The sequence below is a fragment of the Typopeltis vanoorti genome, chromosome 4 (assembly GCF_054136105.1).
Source record: "Typopeltis vanoorti isolate ZY-2024b chromosome 4, IOZ_Tvanoo_1.0, whole genome shotgun sequence".
NCBI classification, from domain to species: domain Eukaryota; kingdom Metazoa; phylum Arthropoda; class Arachnida; order Uropygi; family Thelyphonidae; genus Typopeltis; species Typopeltis vanoorti.
This window is the reverse complement of record NC_143552.1, coordinates 27452696-27478289: the sequence shown is the minus strand read 5'-3', so window position 1 is coordinate 27478289 and position 25594 is coordinate 27452696. Positions and strand designations below refer to the sequence as shown.

Genomic DNA, 25594 nt, shown 5'->3' with positions numbered 1-25594 from the left:
TTCTTATTAGCCATGTACTGCTTTACAGACAGTGCACTATGGGCTGAAGCGTTGTCCTGATGCAGAATTCAAGCATTGTTCTTCCATAGATCAGGTCTCTTCTTCCTCACTCGTTCTCTCAGCTTGGCCAGAACCTCAAAATAATAATGTTGGTTAACTGTCTAACCCTCTGGTATCCATTCAACCATTACCATGCCATTGATATAAAAAAAAAAGATCAGCATTGCCTTTCAGTTTTGACTTGCTCATTCTTGCTTTTTTCATTCTCGGTGACGTGGGAGTTTTCCAGTGCATCGATTGTCTTTTTGTTTCTGGATCATACTGGAAAATCCATGTCTTATCACATGTGATGATCTTCTCGTGCAAGTCCAGCTCCGCTGTCAGCCGTTCCATGATGTCAGTGTAAATTTGTTTCAGGACATGTTTCTGCTCCTGACACAAGTTTTTGGGAACCATTTTGGCACAGACTTTGTTCATGTTCAATTGCTCATGCAAAATTTGTTGTACAATCTTCTTATCAATGTGCACCATGTCCACTATCATCCGAATACTTAATCGGCGATCGTTGTGAACAACTTCATTAATTTTCGCAACGTTTTGTTCAGTTCCTACTGTGATAGGACATCCAGTCGTTTGTCATCTTCATCGTTTTCTCGACCTTCAGCAAAGTGTTTGTGCTATTCAGACATTTGTGCATATGACATTACGTTATCACCATACACCTTCTGCAACTGTTTCAAACACTCGGTTGGCGATTTCTTCAATTTCACAAAGAATTTGAGATTAATGCACTGCTCGAGTTTAACGTTAGACATTATTCTGGCAAAGCGACTTCACACGTGTTTCTTTTATAACTGCCTACAGACTAACTACGAGTGACAGCGAACAATGCTTATCTCAACTGCTTCTAGAACCTTCAAGGTCATTCGCGGCTCAAGCACATCCAACTGCTACGAGTACACATTCACAGTGCACCTTGTCTCGTTTTTTAATAACCACATCTCATATATGGGTACTCCACAGAGTCAAAAGACTCATCATGGGAGATCCACTCTATTCATTAACACAATGCCTGTTACACATTTTTCCTTAAACCTATTCATTGTTGGGGCACTCACAACTACCTCTGGCAATCCATTCCATTCATTCACCACTCTGCAAGTAAAGAATCAAGTCTGCACACTCTTACTAACTGTACTCTTTGACAACCTTGTTTTTCCCTCTACTCCCCATGCATTAAAAAATTTCTTCTGTCAATCTTATAGAATCCCTTTAGTAATGTAAAATCTGTTACAAGAAAAAAATTAATAATTTGCTATGTTTAATTTTCGTAACCGATTTTCCACAATTTTATTTTTCTCAGTATCTATTAATATTTAAAATGTGCTGCTAAAATATTACATGCTGAATATAATGCTATAAGAATTGCTGTAAAAGCGCATATAGGTCGACTTAATTGTAAAGCTTAGTAGGGATTAGCCAGATTAGCAATGACAAATATCTGCCAAAGGTCTTGAGGCTAAATGTTGTTAACAAAACGGGTAGCATTGACATCATAATGCTATAGGCTCATCCTGGAAAAGTAGACCATGAGAACAAAGGAATAAGTATGATATATAAGGAGCTTGTTGCTTTTAGCTCGCTCTCCTTTTTGCCGCCTTTTTTTTTTGGCTCCTGTTTTGGCTCACATTTTCTCTGGTCGTCGTCAAGGCCTTCCTCTGTAGTCACCAGGCCATGTTCCTGTGATCTTCGGCAAGTTTCCTACAATTGTCGGCTGTGTTCCCGATGTCGGTCTTTTCCTAGTATCCAGCTGTATTCCTTTAACTGGCTGTTCTCCAGGTCGTAGAGCAGTGCTTTCCAAACTTTTCATGTTGGTGAGACACACTTTTTAGATAAACATAATTTCGCAGCACAGTTATTCAATCTGATGTGCCTCTCATGGGTCACGTGGCCAGATCAGATGTAGTTTAAGTATTTGCTTTTACAATTATATTTTGTATAACTTTTAGAAGGTTTATTTAAAAATCTCTTCCTGTTCATCCGATACCTTGTTAATAAAAATTCACTATTTATAGTAAGTGATTAATCACTTAATCCTTTTAAACTGATCCCATCATTACTATTACAAGCAACTCCTTTTGATATTTGATAAGATCAAATATCATATAACTCCTTTAAAGGTTGCGTGATATAGTTAGACTATACTCTTGTCTTGAGGGCACGACACAGTCTATTAGCAAACTAGAGGTTAAACTTGTTTTATGACACAACCTTTCTAATGAAAACCTTTCATTTTTATTAAAAATATATATAATACAGTATGATCGAATTAAAAAAACATATCAAGTGAGCTGAAACGATTCTCTCTTCTTAATTTTTCAATGTATTTAATATAGGAAAAACAGATTTCATACCTCGCTTGAGTTTTTTTGATCATACTGTATTTTTATATATAATAAAATATACAAAATAAAAATATATAATATATTTATATTTATTTCCAAGATTAATGTCATTTTTATAAGAAATAGAAAGAAAAGAAAGAAATATATAATAGAATTTTAATGAGATATATGAGCTTCATGGGATGAACACTGTGTTTCAATATTTGGTGGAATAGTAGATAAAGACACTTGCATTTCGTCATCAAGCATTCTTAAGCTTCCACATTTCAATGTCTTCAAGTTTGCCATCATTGAAAAGGATACTTCACACATGTACGAGTGGAAAACTGCAAAAGAATTTTTAATGCTTTTTTACCTATGTTTGGATATATTTTTGAAGCACGAATCCAAAAGTTGTCTAAATCACCCTCTTCATACATCATTAACAGACTTCAATCATTTTTTATTTCAGCTAATTCTTCTTCTTCAATAAGTGACAAGTTAATCGTTGCAGTTGAAAAAAATGAATTTCTGATCCAATCATAGTCTTGTATTTCAATATTTGGGAAATAGTGATGAATTTTCTCTCCGAGCATTGTTAAATGTTCAACAATTAGCGAGCTAATATCACATTTTAGTTCACAGTCTTCAGTTTTGGAAAACATTTCAAAATTTCCTTCTTTCACTTTCCTTTTCCAAATTTCTATCTTGTCTCTCATAACACAAATTTTATCCACTGCTGTTAAGATATTTTCTCCTTTTCCTTGCATACTGGTGTTTATTTTATTCAAGTGTTCAAATATGTCAGCAAGATATGCCAGTTTTGTGCACCATAATTTGTTTTGAATTAGATCGCAGAATTCATTTTATTGATTTTCCTCAAAAAGTTTAAGCATCATTTCCCTCATGTTGAAAGTTTATTTTTCACTTGGTTAGAGTATAATAAATCCAGAGTAAATTATTAAAAAAGGGTGGCACACCAATTGGCAATTCCTATAGGTAGAGATGACCTGCTAATGCTTCTACCTGATATCTCTACTTGGGCCTGGCTCCCACTGAAGAGACCTCAATAAAGGTCTAAACTAGTCTTGGTAGTCGCCCTTCCCTTAATGCATAACATTAGACATATCCGCAAGGAGATGTGTTTTGCATTATAGGAGATACTGAGATAGGAGTGTTGGTAGCTTGCTCCACCTTTGCAACGAGTTTCCCTGGTGTTGTACCACCTTAACCCAGTCCTGAAGATACTTTCAGGCGCAAACTTTGTTTGCTCACGCTTGGATAAAGGATTAAACTAAATTTATTATTATCATTTCCCTGAATTCATATACACGACAAAGCACTCGACCTCTTGACAGCCAATGAACTTCTGAGTGTAGTATAAGTTTTTTAAATTTTGCCCCCATATCTTCACAAATTTTATCAAATAATCTTGATTTAAGAGGTCTACTTTTAATGTAATTGACAATTTGAACAACTTTGTCCATAACCTTTTTTAATTCATTACCAGTGGTTTGCGTGACTAGTACTTTGCAAAAAGCAATGAGTGATTATAATATTTTCATTCTCTTTCTTTGCTAAAGCTGTGAAACCTTTTGTTGAGCCAACCATTGAAAGAGTGCAATCTGCATATTCCTACACAATTTAACAATAGCAAATTATTTTCCTTCATGAAGCAATCTACTGTTTTAAATATATTTTTGCCTCTTATTTTCATTGGAAGTTCTAGACAACACAAGAATTGCTCAATAATTCTGTTAGTATGAATGAAATGTATAAAAATGAGTAATTACATCCACCCACTGACATCTCTTGATTCATCTAACTGCAATGTAAAAATCATACTATCGTCTTGAAAAATATCTTTTATTTGCAGCTTGATGTCAGCAGACATGTCTTGAATACGTCTTCCAATCCTGTAATCTGCCAAAGGGATTTTATTAACTTCTATCTCAAATTCGGGCCCAAACATTGTTCGCACAGTAGCACAGCAAGATTCCTTTTTTGTGGTTTCGGCAATAGTGTGTGGCCCCTTGTTTTTGCCGATTATTTGAGCAACCAAGTAACTTGCCTTTTGAGCTTTCTCTGATGTTTTCGTTCTCTCAGTGAACGACGTAGACTGCTTCTTTATAGATTTTGAAAGTTCAATAAAGTATTCTACTGGATTTTCTGACAAATGACTGTGTTTTGAGATAAAATGGTGCTTTAATTTGTTTGGTACCATACTTTCATTTGCAAGTATCACCCCACAAACTAAACACTGGGGACAAGGATGGTTTTTCATTACCACAAAATGTGAACCCCAATTTCATATAATCTTTATTGTATAAATGAGGCGTGGAAAATTTTCCTTTACACTTCTTCCGTGTTAATGCAGACCATTCAGCAGTTGATTCTTGCGTAGTTTCCTCTATAGTCGATACATTTTGTTCATCACAAACGTCACCTTCAGCTTTTCTTTTATTAATTAGAAACTTTTCCATTTTACGGGTAATTCAACACCAATTTGATAAATAAAACTGTAAAGCATTAACAGTAAACATAAAATAAAAGCACCAGCTCTTCGTTTATTCACGTTGCAGTTAGAATAAACATCAATAATAACATTTGTATGAATAAGTGGGGTGCTTTATTTTTATTGGTCGAACGATAATAAAACTGAGCGACTACTACATGATAAAACCACAGGGATGAATTCGGCTGCATTTATTCTCCATTATTTATCAAAATATATTGATATGAAATATTCTCAAAGGTTAAAAATAATTAAAAAATAGTTTGTATATATAATTTTGTAAGTGAAATTTAAATTCTAGAATGTAAAACATCTTGCAATTACATTCTATTTAAAGTAAAAGTATTTTTGGGACTCCTTAGTGCGGCTCTGCACAATTTAGCTTCTGTTTACATTTACTGTCACTCATACTTGAATGAACTATAGAAAACCCCAACGAAAACGAAACTGATGGTGATGGTTGAATGCAAGTCGGTATAGACTCAGGGAGGGGGTTCCAAGCGGTTGACCAAATATCTTCTTTAACGGTGCTAACTAAACGTCATACTGGTACTTTGCGAAATGGATTCCGTTGTGGAAATTTTCAGCAATTATTCTGTTAAACGCTTTATGTTCACGTGACACACCTTCACACCGCAGCCGACACACTAATGTGTCGCGACACACAGTTTGGAAAGCTCTGCCGTAGAGGGTCGATAGTGTCCGATCTGAGAGCTTCCGATGTTGGCAGGTTCTATAAACCTACCACCAGCGAAAGTCCTAGCATAAAGAAGAACCTTACCAGGAAAGGAATGGCCAAATCCTGAGGTGGTTTGTTGTAAAAGTTTTGTGACAGTTCACGCTTGTTTATGTGAGTAAGCATCAGCTTTTATTATTTTGTTAAAGTGTGTATCGGAATTGTGTGTGTTGCTTAAGTGTTTGTAAACAGGCAGTTTCTAAATCAAAAGTGTTGTGGTAGAATAGTGTGTTTATTTACGTGTTTGGATATTCAATATGTGTTTAATTGTAAGACGGAATAGTGCTAATAAGGAGTGTATGTAGCTAGACAAGATTTAAGTTACTACTTTTAAAGGATGAGTTTTTTAGTTGTGATCACAGTGCACAAATTTTGTATAACAATGTCACAGGAAATTTCCTTATAAAGTAACTTAGTGCTAAATATACTCTGAGCTTTATTGCATGAATTTTACATTCTAATGTGTGTTTAATGGTTGTGTGGTTTAACTTCTCAGTAATTTATGTCCTTTGTAATTATTGTCTTAGTAAACAAAAAAAAAAAAAAATGTTGTGTTTTGAAATTACCTGGTCTGTTTTCCTTAGCCAATGCACTATCTTAAAAATAAAAATTGCAAACCTGCAGGCATAACAGTCACGACTTGCATTTTAGAGAATTAGTATATGATTTGTGAATATTTCCTGTTTTTCCCACCCCATCTTTCTTACAATATCCAATCAAATTAGGTGGTGCAGTTGAAAATAAAAAATAAATTTCCTAATTTGACTTTGTGGGAGACTGCACATATTAGACTAACTAATATCACTAAGTTTGTCTAATAGCAGGGGGGGGGGGACAGAAATAGGTAACAGAAGGATTAACTTTGAGAAGCTGATGTTTAAAGTAGAAATAGCCTAAACATAGTTAGCTTGAATTGAAAGAATAAAATAAAGTAAGGTCAAACTAAGATAAAATAAATTAAGACCAAGTTAAAAGGTGATAAAAATAAATGAATATAAGTAAACAAAATAAATAAGTAAAATAAGAATAAGAATAATTTTACAGTAATTTATGAGTTTCTATCATATCCTGTCTTCTCTGTCTGTCAACTAATCCCTGCAACCCACACACCCTGAATCTATCCTCATATGGAACATTCCACAGACCTGTCACCAGCTTAGTCACTCATCTCTGAATCCTCTCTACTACCGCCCAATATCCAAAAATTGTAGGTGACCAAATTTGTGCTCAGTTGTCAACATGTAGCCAAATCATAGCCCTATAAAGAGGGATAATAATCTCCTCCTTTACTTGCTAATGTGTTCTTCAACATCAAAGTAATCCTCTCAGCTATTTTGCCAACTCTTGCAATATGTTCTTTGAATTTCAAATCTGTATCCACCATTACCCCTATATCCCTAGCCTCATCAATTTCCTGTAAACTAGTGCTATCAGTATGATAGAAGTATGTAATCTTTCATCAAGTTCATTGCCTTGCATTTTACAACCATTTGTTGGATTAGTTTACAACCAGTTGAATTGACAACCATTGTTCTTTGCCCACACTACCAGTTTATTTAAATCATACTGTAAAATATCTACATCACCTTTATCAACTGTTGCCCTCCCTAGTTTTGTGTCATTGGCAAACAACTGAATATTCCCCTTCAAATCTTTTGCTATATCATTAATGTGCAAATTAAAGAGTAACAATCCTAGTATAGTGCTCTGGGGGGCAACCAGATCTGCTTTGATTTCCACTCCACCATACACCACCCTCTTATATCAGCTACCCCTATTCATGTCACCAGTCTCATATCCATTCCCATTTGCTCCAGCTAATGAAATATTTTTCCAGTGGTATTCTTTCAAATGCCTTTGCAAAGTCCAGCATTATCATAGTGTGTAGCCATTTCCTTTTTCCAGTTCTGCTGTCGCCTTATTATCAAATGTGAATAAATTAGAGGCATGACCTATCTTTTACAAAGCCATTTTTTCTTTAAACTTAAAAGTTTCATTAACATCCTTTATCTTCTCACCTGGAAAACATTCTTTCGTCACTTTCTCATTAAGTATACCTCCATATAAATCCCTATACAATACCTTAGTATTGTCTATCTTCTTTCACTCTTTCTTTCATTCTCTGTCCTTCTGTACCACATGCCAGTTGTTTCTCCAGTTGCTCGAGCTCACGTTCGTTTTGTCCTATATAAGCATGCAATTTCTTTCCATGCTGACATCTCATCATCTACCTTATTATTTTCAACCACTTCCTTCAAACTCTCATTTGTATTTCATGCACTCTCATTCGCTGCTTCTGCCACATTCTCCACAAAACTTTGACAATCCTGCCTTATATTCATAATATCAGTCACTTCATTCTTTTGCTCCTGATATGACTCACATTTCTTATACTTGCTTACGAAACATTTCTGAAAAATATTTTCTCCATTCTCACTCTCATATCACAAACCATTCACTCTTGATAACGAATACATTAAACATGTGCTGCATCACACTAAATCCCGCACGTTGATGTCAGTCAACATCGATGTCTCAGTCATCATTTTTCTCATGCTCACAAGTGGCATAACAAAGAACATCTTTGAAAGAATATCGCATAATAATAGTGTAAATAATGCTACTTAACAATGCAGTCCAAAATAAACAAAATACCAAATTTTATATATAACAATATTGCTACTATCTACTAAAAAATAATGACTTATCTGAGCAACACATGTATGGCAGCTGCTACTAAGGACAATGCCAGTGCCCTCTCCTAATATGCTGTATCTATTATTATTATTATTATTATTATATGACACCACAGTGGAGGTTGGAGGACTCATTGCAAGAGGTCTATCTACTGTACTTAATCCAATTATTTACATGCTACAGAATCCACATAGCAACACACTGTGCTACCTTCTGCCCTGAATAAAGTTATGCTGTACTATTATTGCAGAGGAACAGTTTGTTTTTGCTTTCATTCAGCGTAGATTTGTGATTATAGCAATTCCATCTTTATTTCCATCTTTCTACTGAAAGACACAATCTGAAAAATATATGATTGAAGTAGTGGAGTTACATTCCCTATTTTTTTTTCCAAATAGTGGGGGGGGGGAATGGTAAAGAAATACAAGTATTATTCTTGGAATACTATTATTCTAATGTTGCTGTTAAGCAAAATTTTTTTATTTTCATGTATTTATATATTTATAATTTTTTAAAAAATTTTGTTCTCATCCACTTGCCAAAGGTTGTTAACCTATCGGACACCCCTCTCCATTTAATAGGCAGGCTAAGGGTTACACAACACAAGAACCTGCTCTACAGATGAAGTGATAATTTCCAAACTACTTGAGTCCTTCAGTAAGCAATGCAGCGGTCTTTTGTTTCATTTCAATTTCTTGACTTCTTTACAAAAATGTTTGAAAATTTAAAGCATTATTCACTATGACTTCATAGTGGAGAATTTATGGAGACACACACACATGTTGGAATAATTACTTTACTTATAATTAAGAAAATAATATTCGATGTTTCAACCTCTGTATTGAGGTCATCATCAGGAAAACATACATATGTACAGGACACAAGCTACATCACAATTTGTCAGAGGTTGTTAATTATGTATGTTTTCCAGTCAAAGGCACGCATCCTGTGAATGTGTTAATTCTTTACTGTAGCTTGACCTCTAGTGAAAAAAAACATCTTTAAATCAAAAAAATATTACTAAGCAAAATATATACAAAATTCAAAATTAACTTGCAAAATAAAATAAACTTTTCATACATATCAGTATAATAATATATCGATGAGTAAAAAAAAAAAAAGGCTTTCTAGCAGAACTACATTAATAAGAATTGCATTAATTTCTAAAGTCCTCTCATATTAAGGTTTTCTTCTGTCCTAAACATATGGGACACAAGTTACATGCCGCTACACAAAAGATGATGACCTCAATACAGAGGTTGAAATGTCAAATATTATTTCTTAATTATAAGTAAAGTAATTATTCCAACACGTGTGTTTTTGTCTCCATAAATCCTTCACTATGAATGCTGACCACCATGTAATCTTAAAAGAAAGAATTAGTATGACCACTGGTTCAATTTTAAGGGTAATATAATGAAGTCAATTTACAAGGTATGTAGGTCACACTGACACATACTATGCATCTTGCCAAATTGGAATATGTTCAATATTCCCATTTGGTTGTTGTGCATTAAAAAAAAAAAAAATTGTCTGTCATGCTGAGATAACAGCCTAAGAAATTTCTGTCATAAAAATTTAAAGTACAGATTTTAAAAATTTTCAGTGTGAAAATGTGCATAGGATGTAAAGCACTCCGGTACAGTATGTCCTTCTGACAAACATTTAATGATAGTGTTAAAAGGAATAACGCTTTTATTGTAAAATTAAGTTAGAGAACTCTTCTGAACACAACAATTATCAAGTACTGTATTTTACATAATGTATATCATATGCATCAAGAAACTATTTTCCACAAGTGGACATACAATAAAAACCTGTTTAATTAATAAATTCTCTGAAAAAGAACACTTTCTTCTCTATAAGAATGAAACATTTCAGTCTTTCAACTATTTACTGCTTTCTGTCTGCACAGTAGTTGCTTTATCCTTCAATTCTGCAGAATGTGTTCTTTTTCAGAGCCTTTATTAATTAAACAGGTTTTTATTGCATGTCTACTTGTGGAAAGTAGTTTCTTGATGCATATGATATCCATTATGTAAAATACATGCGTTCACCAAATACATATTCGAATGTTTTTTTTTCCTTCACCATTCTAATATTTTTCTGTATTATCACTGAACTCAATGTGTTTATGAAAAAAAGTTTTTTTTTTCAGATAAATGGTACCAGTATCAGTTGAACCTTCTGAAGATTTATCTACCAGTACTGAATTTACTTATGAAGAAAGTGGAAGCAGGTTTGCCCTTTTTTTATATTTTTATATTATTTATTTTTATTTTTTTTTTATGGATATTGGTGATGTAATATAAAGAAGTTCTGTAAGCGATTCCTGTATCTGATAGCTGTATTACAAACAGCTGTTACACGTTTTCTGGAACTAAAATTTGAAAGTGGATGTTAGAAGAAAAAACCTAAATGTTTCTCTTGTTATGTAGTATAGCATCTGTTGAGGTTGCAAAGTTTTTAACGGTATAGAAACATTTTTATGCTAGTCTTCGGAAACGACAGACAGTAAAAAAAATCTATTCCTGAATAAAAATGAATATTCCATGTATTGTAAGATGTTGATCTACAACAAAATACCAGCATTTGTGAGATTGATAAGACAGAAGAACCGCTGATACTAAAAAAAACTGATGAGTGTAGGATTCTCGAAAGTGTGGATAATTTCAGTGATGATCGGATGTTATGTATACTGAGTCTCAGTAAACAAAAGAAATTTTTTGGAAAATGGAGTGAAATATACACAAACCAGAGAAATACACATAACATGGGCAACAAAGTTTACAAGATGATTTGCTGCACCATCAAACGATATTTATTCCTGCCATTCTGTGTCTCCTTGTAATTTTTTTTTAAATTATGCCATCATAAATTCACTTATTCATGTCTAGACTTTATAGGATCATTCTATTTTCTCTACCCAGCAACTTATAGGATGCACATATCACAAATGTTAATTATTAATAATTCATTTACCATTAACGAAAGTATTTCTACTCACACTTATTCTTTCTTTTCATTTCCTATTCTAACATGTCTGATAAATAATGGTTCACATATTTTCATCTTTGAGTATTTGAAATATACCAACCAACTATAGCATTCTCCTTCACTGTTGTTTTCCAATAAATCTTAAAACGAACGGACTGTTCCCCCACTCTATGCAGAAGTATTCAAAGTTATCCTGCAATTAATTGCATTGGACCAATTAAGATGAGCGCTGATGCTCTATACACTCTCAAAACTTGCATACATCGATAAACTGCAATCACACGGTCATGGGCATCTGCAGGGGGGGGGGGGGGCACTTCCCCTGGGATCGATCAAAATATTCCACAAATTATAATCGTAAAATTGATTGAAATATTTAAACTTACACCCTTGATCCTGGGAATTCTTTGTCTTAAAATTTTATTATGGGTTGGCCTGTTTTGGCCCAAGGCGGGGTAGCCATAGAACACATGTTCCTGTTTTTGGTTCATCTTTTTCTGATTTGTGAACAGTGAGACAAGTTCGTTTGTCCTCTGTGTCTAGTGAGTCACTGAGTGAAGTGTAAATTGTAAATTTATAGTGAAACAAATTTAAACAGAAAAATAAATTTTTAAAAGGTAAGTGTATGTAATTTAATATTATTTTACTTGTTAGTTTTATGATTTTTTTTGCTTTTAAGCTGAAATAATTTAATTTAGGATTTTGGTATTAATTAATTAGTTATTTTTAATGAAATATGCTGGTCAATTTTTTTTTATATATGAAATTGTGCTAAAAACTATGAATTCTGAATTCTTTTTTTCCTCAAGAATTAAAGATCATTAAAATCTGTATAAAAGATAAATAATTACATCAAAAATGCTAAAAGATGTTTAATGATGTAATTATTTAATTAAATCAATAATTATAAAAATTTATTAATGTAATTAGTTGTCTCCAAGCTTCCCCCCCCCCCCCCCCCCCCCAGGAAAATTTTCTGCGGACGCACGCCCATGCATATGGTCAAATTGATGTGAAATTTGTAGCCCGTGTTAATTAATCCACATGACAGCACACCCATCCAAAATGGGCATGCGATGCCACTGATATATATATATACACAGGTAACCCTTGTGTAATGCGGATGTTAGGTTCCACAAAAATGGCGCGTTATATAAATCGCGTTATGCGAGACTCAGATCACATAGAAAAAGTAGGGTTAAGTTCCGAAATCTTTTTTTTTAAGATTACATAAACAATGATATATCTAACAAAAATATATTTTTATTTAATTCAGGTAATTCATGTAAGTTAAGAAAACATAAACTATGAAACAAATACATAGTATAAAATTATAAAAAATTATAAATTGTACGTAAACTTCATTGCACATAATACATAAATGTTGTAGGCAAAAGAAAATAAAGTGTGTATTTTAATTGTCATCACTCTCTTCAAAACTAACATTTCGTAGATGTTCTTTATTTACGAGTGGCTGGACGTTGTCATTACTTGAAATCTTCTTTTGAACATCATTAGTATAATTCTCATTGCATACTTCAGCTGGTTTAGTTATCGAGGAGTCAGTAATAAGACCTTGCTTACAACTATGCTGCAATTTTTTTATTTAGTTCATAATACAGAGCCAAACAAATATCGAATTGTCTCGTTAATTTTCTGGAGCGCTCCATTGAGAGATTATTATCCATAAAATAACTTTCTTGCCAAGTCCAATCCTTCTGCTAATTTTTTTAACAGATTCATCACAATCAGATTCTTTGGCAGAACTTTTCCCCGTCATTTGGTTCGACGCCATCTATTAATTGTACCAGTTCCTCCTCGTTTAAATCTATTTCCCCGATCCGACCCATCAATTAATTCACTGTTGAAGAGATTGGAGCACTTATGAAGAAGTTCACGAAGGTTGAGTCTCATGTGCTGATTGAAACCGAATGTATCTTCAGTCTTGTTCAATTGTTACCTTGGCAGTTTAAAGTTGGTGGGTTTATCCCTATTAACAAACGTGTATATCGCAAAAGCGCTCTAAGTGGCCATTTCCATAAAAATACTTTTTTTTTATGTAAGAAAAAGCATGGAGTCTGTGTAGCTCAGTGGATGTGGCGTTTGCATACCACAGCGCTTAACTGCACGCAGGAAGACTTGGTGTTTCGAATCTAGTCAACGACTAGAGGAAATATTTCTGAGTTCCTGAGTTAGTCGATCTCTGGCACTGGCAAGCGGGTTTTTCGTCCCGTAAACTCAAGAAAATTGACTGTAGAACCAACATTATTTCAGACATTAAATATATTGTGTTAGGGTTAGGGACCATGAGATGGTGGCACTTGTTAACCTGCCTCTTCACTGCGTGCTGCTTAATTAGTGATAGCCTTGGGCCAGCTATCTGTGAATGGGTACCAGTGGAGATTGAACTACCCACCCAGTCTCCAAAAGGTAGATAGGGCTAAAATGACCTTGCCTACTCACTATACGTGAATAAAAAAGGCGTTAACTGATTTTTTTTTTATTTATTAAAAAGCATTACATATTGTATGTAACTCACCAAAAAATAAAGTGCTCAGCTTAAGATTAACACACATGATTTTTAATGCATTTTCCTGGCAGAAAACAAAGACAATTTTCAACAATAAATACTTTATATGGTAAACAATTGACGTACATGTGTGCTAAAGGGTATTTCTCCTAATATAAATTTGCTACTTATAACTACATGCGTGATATGGGCAGACACAAATTTAATGAAGATAAAATTTGATTTTTAAGTCGCGTGTTGAAAAATATATGAAAAGATAAAGGGTTACTACAGTTTGTAGACTGTCTTATATTGAAACTGCATTGTACAAGTACCGCGTTCAACAAGGGTTACTACAATTTTAGACCGTGTTATATCGAAACCGCGTTGTCTAAGTACCGCATCATGCGAGGGTTACCTGTGTGTGTGTATATGTAGAAAGTATTTTACATTCTACATATAAAATAAAATACTTTCTACATTTATATCTCCTCCTGATATTTTTATTTAATAAGGTTAAAACACCTTATGGTAACTTGTTCTGGTAAAATACTTATAAGCTCTGTATTACTAAAATCTTGGTATTTCTAGCCTGGCTCCCACTGATGAGATCTCAATAAAGGTCGAAACCGGTCTGGGTAGTGGCCCCCTTGCCTTTAATACAAAGCATCATATATCTCCTCCAGGAGATGTGCTTTGCATTAAGGGTAAATATTAAGATTAGTGATCAGAGCTTAATCTACTTTTACCATGAGTTGCCTTGGTCTTGCACTACGTGCAGGGTCAACTAGACTTGTAACACTTGCAGGCGCAAACTTGACTTATTTGTCTGTTTGCTTACTTGGGAAATGGAGTAAAACCAGGTTAAAAATAGCTTGGTATCTTTAACATATATATATATGTATATATATATTTTTTTAATGAAACTTGTCACAGTAAAGATTATTAGACACATGTACTCACAAGAATAAAGAATAATTTTTATTATTGCAAATATTTTGGCCATTTCTGTGACACTTAAACATAAATCTGAATGAATGCTTGTCCATTGCCAAGATTTGGTAGAGAGTCATCCTCATAAAGTCTGTGGCAAGCAACAGTATGCTTCCCCCATCCTATACACACACACATATATAAATGCTGTATCATTCAGTCATTTTATTTAATTAAATTTTGTTGATTTTTGTATTTCAAATCATTTTAATTTTAGTTTTAATTGTAATTTTATTTTGTAACTATATAGTAGCATTCCAGCATGTGGCTCAGCTCTGTAAATAACATTAATGTTCTTAGCTTACCTTGTGACGATGATGCTGATACATTGATGATGGCTCATTAATTTCTGAAATATTTAAATATTCACAAGAATTCTTTATTCTCGTGAATATTCTTAGACACGTGTGTGTCTAAGAATCAGCATAATTAGTTTTACTGAAACAAAAAAAGACAAAACACGTGAGATTATTCTAAATAAAAATTAACAAGATGTTATGGTCAGGCAGTAATAATCAAGGAAAGAAAGCGATAGCTGTAGTATTCAATGCAAAACATAAGTATAATTTTCTTGAATGGGAAGAGAGATGTGGGCAAATATCAAAATGGGAATTAAAGATACCAAGAAATTATGTACTGTATCTGGTTTAATCCTTTATCCAAGGTGTAAGCAAACAAAGTTTGCTCCTAAAATATAATCAAGACAGGACAACTCATATATAGAGGCTAATGACCACATCACTTGCCTTAGTATTCCATAATGCAAAGCACATATCCTTATGGGTATACTCATATTCTCATCAGTGGGAATCAGACCCACTGACGAGTTGCCAAAAAGGTGTCACACCTTATTATTAAAATACTTTTGATCAGAGAAAGTTGTTGGAAGTTTTTCCACTTGGTTATACTATAAATTAAAAATACCAAGAAATTATATACTTGGTTTAATCCTTTTTTGTCCTGATTATATTTCAAGTGCAAGCTTTGTTTGCTTACACTTGTATAAAGGATAGCAGTGGTTTAAAGTGGATAATCCACATCTATCAAAAAGAAAACAGAGAAACTACTTAAGTCAATTACTATATGGCCCTAAGATACGGTCAAAAAACTATTTCCGCACTACGCTCATTCCCCAAGAATTTACGGGCTACTGAAAATTCACAAAGAAAACACATGACTACGGCCTGCAGTTGAAGGGATAGATAGCCCGAATGATCACTTAGCCAAAAAATTAGCGGCAACACTCAAGGAGTGTTCTGTGAAAGAAAGATTATGTCATTGATTGGGACATTCGTAAAGAGGACAGAGACGTCAAAAACTGACTAATAAATCATCTTTTTCTAATGTAATGTCTTTGACGATGTTTATGAAGTGTTGTGTGTTTTTGATATAGGAGGGGGAATGACCTACCAAGGAGTTGGTAGGTCATTCTGCCTGTTCACTGGCAGCCTAAGCTCTAAAAAACTTCCCAAATCTCAACAAATTTGGGTGCATGAGACTGCCCCATATTTGGGAAGCTTGCACCAACAGCCAAGGCAATTTAGCCTGCTAGGGGGCACATTGCGGACTCTAGGACCAACGCCAGTGGCCTTCTTCAGCCTGATTTACTTGTTGTTAGTGCCTGCATGCACATATCATAGTTTTGATGTTCCCAGAAGATGGCAATGTAACATTGCTAAATATAGGAAGTTGTTGATTAAAGTGTTTTAATTAATATTTTAGTATACATTCTCATTTCCTGAAAAATTTTAAGTCGTGTAACCAACGCATAAGTTTATCTACAAGAAATTTATTCATCTAGTTCCCCACCATACAACCTTTGCTTTTTCCATTGTCTATTTCCAAATTTAATTGCCATCTTCACTAAAAACTGCCTTCATCTGTTCACTGGCATTCACATATGGTGCCCCGTGCAGTAGCATATTTTGCCACCCCTTCTCACTTATTTTTCATATAGTTTATGCCAACTTTGCTGACCTGTGCAAATGCACATCTTGCACCATCAGTAGAGCCCTGACTGTATTGTTACTCCGATGCTTGGTAATGTGTCACACCAGGCCTCACCATGTAGTCTTGTTGTTTGCTTTTCTGGAGGCTTTAACTCTCTGAAGGTCAGTCACTCCGCACACACCATCCAGCCATCTCATTGACAGTCTATCCCTTCCTCTTTTCCTTCTATTACTGTTCTGAGAAGTCCTCCTTTCATCCATTCAATGTGTCTAAAATATTTTAATTTTAGAAATATTTCGGTTTTGTGACCACATGTTTATTAGAGAACTGTTTTTAAAATTCTAAAAAAGTACTAAAAATAACCCGATAAGTTTCATTAGTCGTAAGATTAACATCTTCATTGGTGAAGAGAACTAACAGTTTAAAGCACAAACTATAAGAAATTATGAAAAACAAGCTCATTTGTTGGTATTATGAACATCAAAAAAGTTCGTTAAAAAATAGAATAATAGATCTATGAAACCGTTAATGCATTTTGATTGGAGACAATGCTATTTGTTGTCGCGTTCTGTGATTCACGCTCTTCAAAATTCACCCACTTCAAACCTCTGTCCGAGGTTTGAAGTGGGTGAATTTTTAATAAACGATGGCCAAACTTGATTTAAAATCAAACCTTGGTTTTTGTTGCATTGCGTAGGAATTTTAATCATATTTGCTGCCTCTTTGAATTTTCTTGTGAAACAATTCTTATCAGTATAGGACATGTTTGTTCTATCCTAGAGTACATCATGACCGTTAGAAGCTGTGTGATATGCTAAGCCAGATTTATGTTCTCTCTTCTTTTGTACGTCCTTTTGATGTTCGCTCATGTGGATTTCCTCCGATCTCCCTGTGTGGCCTACATAACAGATGCCACAGGATTATTTCTATTGAACTTTTTAACCACAGAAACCTATGCATGAATATTTTAACTTTCTCAGTATTCTTAAGGGGCCTTAAAGTTCTACTGATCTTTTCTAAGACCCATTCATTTATGTACCTTTCAGTATATAATATCCTGAACAGCCTTCTGTAACACCACATCTCGAAAGTATCCTTTTCTTATCTGACTTCTTTAATTTTCAAGTCACTGTTGGAAAAACAACTACATCCAAAATCCTCAACTTTGTTCTCATAGAGATAGATCCATCCTTCCAGATTTTACCTGGGTTGTTTGAAAAGTTCTTGGCCTCGACCATAGATGGCAACACTATCGGCAAGATTTTTTTTTTTTTTAAGTTGGTACATCTGTCATTAAGCATCCATGTGAAATTGCAAGTCATTCTATCAAGTAGTTTGTTTTATACAGCTGTATGAAGTAAAACTGTTGTCGGTATCCCTTGCAGTGGATAAAATTGAGAATCGTGATGTTATAAAATTCTTTGTAAAAGCAGGTTTAATGTCAAAAGAAATTCATTCGAAGTTCATAAAAGTTTATGGGCACTCTTCTCCATTGTTTTCGACAATTAAGAAATGGGCTGCCAAGTTTAAACATGGCTGTACCAGCCTTGAAGATGATCCACGTGAAGGAAGTCCAAAAAGTGTAATAACACCAGAAGTCATTGATCAGTGCACTATATAATATTGGATGACTGGCGAGTAAAAGTGTGTGAAATTGCTGAGACTATAGGCATTTCAAAAGAACGTGTAGGATATACCGTATTTTTTGATAGAAAAGTGCACCCCCAACCCTTTCATCACTCCTTTTGATGTATAGATAAAGTGCATGCGCCAACTAGCAGTAGAGTTAGGAAGTACAGACAAGGACGGAGGAATTCTTTAAAAGCATGTGCGTTGCTAGTAGCAGTGGTCAATTTTTTTTTAATTCCAAATTTTCACAATTTTCACTGAATCACCCATCTCGGAGAAAATCCTACACAGCACAGTTCAAGCTTGAACTGTGCTGTGTAGGATTGCGGCCAACCATAGAAAAAAAACTGTTTGATTGGGTTGTTAATGAAAGAGCTAAAGGTATGAGAATATCTACTGTCCGTGTGTTGCAGGAATTGAAAAGAATTGCGCAAAACGATAATATAAAGGATTTCAAATCCTACCCATCTTGGGTTTTTGGATTTATGAAGAGAAGCAATTTAAGTTTTAACAAGCCTAGTTCTTGGACTGTGAATCTGAAGGGAGCAAAAGAGGTTTCAGTTGCTACAACAGGGCACGAAAGGTCTATTGAGTCTAATGAAGAATTTTTTGGATTTGAATCGTGTACTATTCAATATACATTAAGTAATACCTTAGTTTTGTTATCTGAAAGGTATGAGAGGTAAATCATTTGATTTACCTCTCATACCTTTCAGATGTATACCTCGCATGTTCATTTTTAACGAATTTGACTTTTTTGTATAGATAACATGTGCATTATCTGTCGAAAAATACATTATTTTGCATGAAGAATTTCAAATGAAACAGCTTTGTGCAAGATGGGTGCCGCACTTGTTCACAGTAGATCAAAAATGCACTCTCATGAAAATCTATGAACAGTGCTGGGCGTTTTAACAAGAATAAAAATAATTTTGTGCATCGATTTATTACTATAGATGAGACTTGGATTCACCAGTACACACCAGAATCCAAATAGCAGTCAAAACAGGACAGGAGCTGGTTGTTCAGCACCAAAGAAGACAAAGTCGGTTCCATCAGCAGGGAAGGTCATGGCATTGGTGTTTTGGGATGCTAAAGGCATTTTGTTTATTAATTATCTTGAAAAGGTTAAAACAACAACTGGGAAATATTATTCTGATCTTTTAACCAGAACTAGACGAAAAAATTCATGAGAAAAGACCCAGTTTGCAGAAGAAAAAAAATCATCTTTCATCAGGACATTTCACATGCCCTGCAATGGGAAAATTAAGGGGTCTGCACTATGAATTGTTGGAACATCCACCTATTCCCCAGATTTGGTTCCCTCTGACTTCTGTCTCTTCTCAAAACTAAAACTCTTCTTCTCTGGTCAGCGTTTTTCTTTGAATCATGAGGTGATTGCAGCTGTGGAGGGGTATTTTGCATTTCTTACTGAGAACCACTAAAGGAATGGAATAATGGCACTGGAGCATTGGTGGAATAAATGCATTAGTCTTAAGGAATATTATGTTGAAAAATAAAAATAATTTTGAAATTATAAATTAGTTTTTTCATTCTTAGGCTGAGAACTTTTCCGACCACCCTCGTAGACAAGTCTTGGATTGCCTCATCATCATCATCAAATTCCTGCCATGTACCCTCAAGAGGTGTACAGGATATGACAGTACTACATGAAAAAAATTACATCATTACTAACTTCCTATCTACAATTTTCCTCCAAATCAGTCTGTTACTTGTCAAAACTCCAACATTATCAGATCTTATATTTCTATCGTCTAAGGCACTCTGTACCGTATCAATCCACCTATATCTTGGTCTTCCTCTGGGTCCTTTTCCTGCCAATCTTGCAGAGAACACTTGTTTTGCTAATCTTTCCTCTCCCATTCTATTTAAATGACCATACCACCTGAGATTAGCTCTGCTAATGCATTCCTGGATGCTGACAATGTCAAGTTCTTTCCTAATATCCTCATTTTTAATATGATATTGCCATTGATGCCATCTGTTCACGCCTCGAATCTTTCTCAGGACTCTCATATCTGCGGTCTCTAGTCTTTGGTCAAGTGTTTTACTTCTGATCCAGCTCTCAGATCCATAAGTTAAAACTGGTTTGAACACTGTCTTGTATACAGCTAATTTAGTGTTCCGACTAATTTCTCTATTACTCCATATGAATTTATTCAATTGGCTTCCCACCATACCAGCTTTGCTGATTCTGTTGTCTATTTCTATATTTAATTTACCATCTTCAGTAAAAATCGTGCCTAAGTAGCTGAAATGTTTTACTTGTTCTACAGGTTCTCCATTCACAACACAGTTGACATTTTCAATGATTCTGCCTATTTTCATTGTCTTTGTCTTTTTATTGCTGACCTTCATACCATATCTATTACAACAGCTATTCAATTTAGTCAGAGAAGCTTGCAGACTTGTGGCGGATTTATTTAGAAGTATAACATCATCCGCATAAAGCAAAGAGCTGACATTAACATCTCCAATTTTGATATCAGGTTTAATACCACTTTCCTTCATAATGTGATAAATATAGATAATGAATAACAGAGGGGATAATGTACATCCTTGTCTCACACCAGATTTAACATTAAACCATCTTCCTGTACTTCCTTCAATTCTAACTGCTGACTTACAACTCAAATAAAGACGAAGTATTGCTTGATATAATGCCCCATTGACACCATATAACTGCAGCGTATTGAATAGCTTCTCTCTTGGCACCTTGTCATATGCCTTTTCCAAATCGACAAAACTTAAATACAGATCTTTGTTATATTCCCAGGCTTTCTCGACTATTTGTTGTAAAGTGAAGATCTGATCCTGACAGCCTCTATTTGTCCTGAATCCAGCTTGTTCTTCACCAAGCTTTTCTTCCACAATTCTTCTCAACCGTTTCTCAAGTATACTTGCATACATCTTGCCAGGAACACTCAGTAGAGAAATACCTCTGTAATTCTCACATTCAGTTTTATTTTCCTTTTTATATATGGGTACTATGAGAGCTCTACTCCAATCATCGGGAATTCGTCCCTCTGTCCAGGCTTTCTGAACTATGGAGTGCAGCCACTGTAAGACTTTTATACCACCATACTTCAGCATTTCTGGTCGAATATCATCTACTCCTGCTGCCTTTCCACATTTCAAGCCTTTGATGGCTTTTTCTACTTCAAGTATGGATATGTATTCCTGACTGGATGCCTGGTCAGTGTTTTTTATCACTGTGCTGTCATCACTGCTTGTTTCATTTAGCAGTTTTTCAAAGTAATTACTCCATACTTCAAGGATATCTTTTTCTCCTGTTTTCATGTCACCTTTATCATCTCTAACTCCTTTTACAGCACTCTTTCCTCAATTCCTAAGCTTCTTCAACAACCTCCAGAATATTTTGCCATCTTCTTGATATTTATTTTCTATATTCTTGCCAAAATCCTCCCATGACTTTTGTTTAGCTAGTTTTACACACTGTTTAGCTTTCTTACATTTGTCTCTGTATTCTGTAAGAGTAAAAGCTGACTTATTTGCCAGGAACTTTTGATATGCTTTCTTCTTTTCCTTCACTGCCTCTTTAACTTCCTGTGTCCACCAGGGAGTTCTGATTTTTTTATCCTTGCACACAACCTCATCACATGCCTCTCTGGCAGAATCAATCAATGTTTTCTTCAGAGTTTGCCACTGAATCTCCAAGGCTTGATTCCTGTTCTCAAACTCTTTCATTTTCTTTTCAATAATCTTTCTGTATTTTAGTCTACAGTTCACATCTGAAAGCTGCTCAACTTTTATTCGCTTTAAAACTTTCTTACATGTTATTCTTTTCAATATGAAATTCAATTTTATCCTGCTCAAGACTAAATAGTGATCACTTCCAATTTCAAATCCTCTGTACACTCTGGTGTCCTGCACCAGGGAGAAAACATCACTATCAACAATAACATAGTCAATGAGACATTTCTTATTCCTAACATCTTCTCTCCATGTGAATTTGTGCACATTTTTATGTTGGAACATGGTGTTAGTAATAACCAGTCCATATCCTGAGCAGAAATCCATCAGATATTTGCCATTATTATTTGCTTTGTTCTTTTCACCAAATTTTCCCAAAATATTTTTGTATGTCTCACAATCATTTCCTACTCTGCTATTTAGATCCCTAACAAGGACCAACTTTTCCTTTTTCATTGTGTCAGTTGCTTTTTATATAGCGTCAAAAAATTCCTCCACTTCTACCTTAGTAGAACCTTCTGTGGGACCATAGGCACAAATAAGTCTCATTGTCCAGTTCCCCATTCTCATACTTGCCCGCATCACTCTACTTGAGACTGACTGCCATTCAAGAAGATTAGCCTCGCATATTTTGTGTTGAATACTATGGCTACTGATTGCCTAAATAGCTGAAATATTGTACTTATTCTATAGGTTCTCCATTGAGAATACAGCTGAAGTTATCTATGTTTCTGCCTATTTTCAAAGTTTTGGTGTTTTTATTGATGATTTTCATGCCAAATTTGTTACAGCTGTTTCACAGTTTAGTTATCATCCTGGATAACCAAACTGTGAAACAGTTTAGTTATCCAGGATTGCATTGAATGGATTTAGGAGTACAACATCATCTGCATAAAACACAAAGCTAAGTTCGATATCTCTGATTCTAATATCAAGTCTAATGGCACTTTCTTTCATTATGCAATCCATATAGATAATGAATAAGAGTGATGATAATGTGCATTTTTGTCACACCCCCCTATGCTACATATAACCATCTTCCTATATTTTTTTCAATTCTAACTACTGAATAAAATGTAAATATAGAATATGTATTGTTTTGTACAAATTACTCCATATAATTGTAGTGCTTGAAAAACCGTTGTTGGCATCTTGTCATATGCCGTTTTCAGGTCTACAAAACTCAAATACAGATACTTCTTATATTCCCAAAATGTTAGAACTGCTTGTCATAAAGTGAAAATCTGAACTCGACAATCTCTGTTTGGCTTGACATAGCTTGTTCTTCTACAAGTTTTTCTTCCACTTTTTCTCAACCTCTTTTTAAGTATGTTTGCATAAATCTTACCTGAAACATTTAGTAGAGAAATTCCTCTGTAATTCTCACATTCAGCTTTATTCCCTTTTTTTTATAAATGGGAACTTTAAGGAAATCTTCATATGAAAGTGAACTGAATTTTTTTACAGATGTCATCACTATTCATGTCACAAAATGGAAGTTCTGCTTAAAATTATTGACATTTTGTATTAAAATTTGAAAATAAAAGAAAGGATGAAAGTAGTTGTTTTTCATCTTATACAGTAATTTTTCACATATTGTATTGTGTTATGTCAATAAAAAGGAAATCTTTGTTTTTGATGTTGATACAACAGAAGCTAAATCACATTCATGCTGGGAATGGGAAAAATTGGGTGGGGAGAATAAATCAGGATAAACCAACATGCATACAGAATTTTGACTACCACACGTCTATGATGCATTCTACTATTCGTTAATAAAAAAAAATAAATGCACTAAAAAGAAAAGTCAGTACGCAATATTTTATAGCCAAAACAACATGATCTTATACTGAAAAGTGATAAATTTGAGAGGAAAACTAGCTGAAGTTAGTGAACAATGGAAATGGTGAAAAATGGAGCAAAGGATTGGCATGAACTACATAAAAATAAAGTACAGCACCATTGAATAAGTATAAATGCAAACAATAATAAAAGACATAAGAAAGAAGAGAGCTAGAATAATTTTATGAAAGTATAAGAATGAAAATCCAAAACTAACAACTTTTAAATTAAAGTTGATATTTAAACATTAAAATGTCTTTAACCACCCAAATGGCCAGATTGATAAAATATATGGAAATTATGAGCTTCATGTGTATCCAAATATTATATCACTTCAGTGGATACTTTGCATCCATGTAATTATTGATGTATAAACACATCTAGGACGGTTCAGAAGTTCGTAATCATCATCATGCTTTTCAAGGATTTAGTCTTAGAGTGGACTGTTCTGACCTTAGAAGTTATCATTGAGTCTCTTTAGAGCAGCGATTTTCAACTGGTGTGCCGCGAGAAGTCTTCAGGTGTGCCGCGAGATTTATGAAAACAAATTAATTGAAAGAAATAATGTCGTAATTTGTCCATTTATTTATTAGTGTCTGGTCTTCCCTCTTCTTGTGTTTGTAAATCAGTCAAAATTATGCCTATTTTTTTTTTGCCAGATCAACAAAAAAATTAAAAGGTTAAAATGTGCGGCAGAATTTTAATAATTAGTCTAGGTGTGCTGTATTATGGAAAAGGTTGAAAATCACTGCTTTAGAGGAAGTCCTGATTTTCTTTTTCCTAATGGTTTGTGCTTTAAAACTTGTTTTGGTAATCTTTCTGTTTTCATTCTTTCAACGTGTTCCATCCATTTATGTTTATATTTTTTAATCTTTTTCTATTACTGATTCCTGATTTATTTCTTTTGTGATCAAATAGCGTATCTTTTGCAGTTTTTCTTATAAGAAGTTAATAGTTTAAAGTAACGGCAATTCTCCAAAATCTTCATAATGAGCTAATTTTTGTGTGGTCAGTACGTACCATTAAAATCAAAAATAACATGTGAAAACTTATGTAGTCAGTTAACTTATAATTGGTCACCTCTGACAAAGAGGGATTTACGAATGATGTCAAGCTAGCCTAAGTCAGCTTAAGTGGCAGGTGGGGGACCGATGTGAACAGGTCTGCTTCCTAATTGGATTGAGACCTAATGTCCATTATTAGGTTTTGTCCAGTTAGGTAGCAGACTTATTCACATCAGCTGTGCCAATCACTTCACTTACAACTTGGAACCATCTGACTAATGCAGATGGGTCCAAGTAGCTGAGAAGAGAATATATTTGTTTGTATTATTTGTATTTATCCTATTTCACATCTTAACTTTATGACTTGATTTTATATCTATGACCTGTGCTTCTTATATTGTATAGGAGGAATGGTGTAAAGATTTTAGATGTTTGAAGAAAATTTGATGGGTGAAAAGACTTCTATATGCATATTTGATTACATTGAATGAGATTGGAGTTAAATGTCTGGAGAAAGTTTTGTTACTGAGAGAATTGATATGCAAAATTCAGAAAAACAGACTGTTGCGCATATGAAACAGGTGTGCATATGTGCATGCTCCC

At 34.3% G+C, this 25594-nt stretch overlaps 1 protein-coding gene across 2 annotated transcripts in view; it reads left to right on the top strand.

The window, feature by feature from the left end:
- The window catches only part of LOC150107179 (uncharacterized), a 446221-nt gene that overhangs the window by 68773 nt on the left and 351854 nt on the right, over positions 1-25594 (top strand). For both annotated transcript variants that reach the window (XM_090391714.1, XM_090391715.1), the window contains exon 4: positions 10491-10571. In XM_090391714.1, the coding sequence (XP_090247840.1) occupies positions 10491-10571 (81 nt within the window). The remainder of the gene's footprint in view (positions 1-10490; positions 10572-25594) is intronic.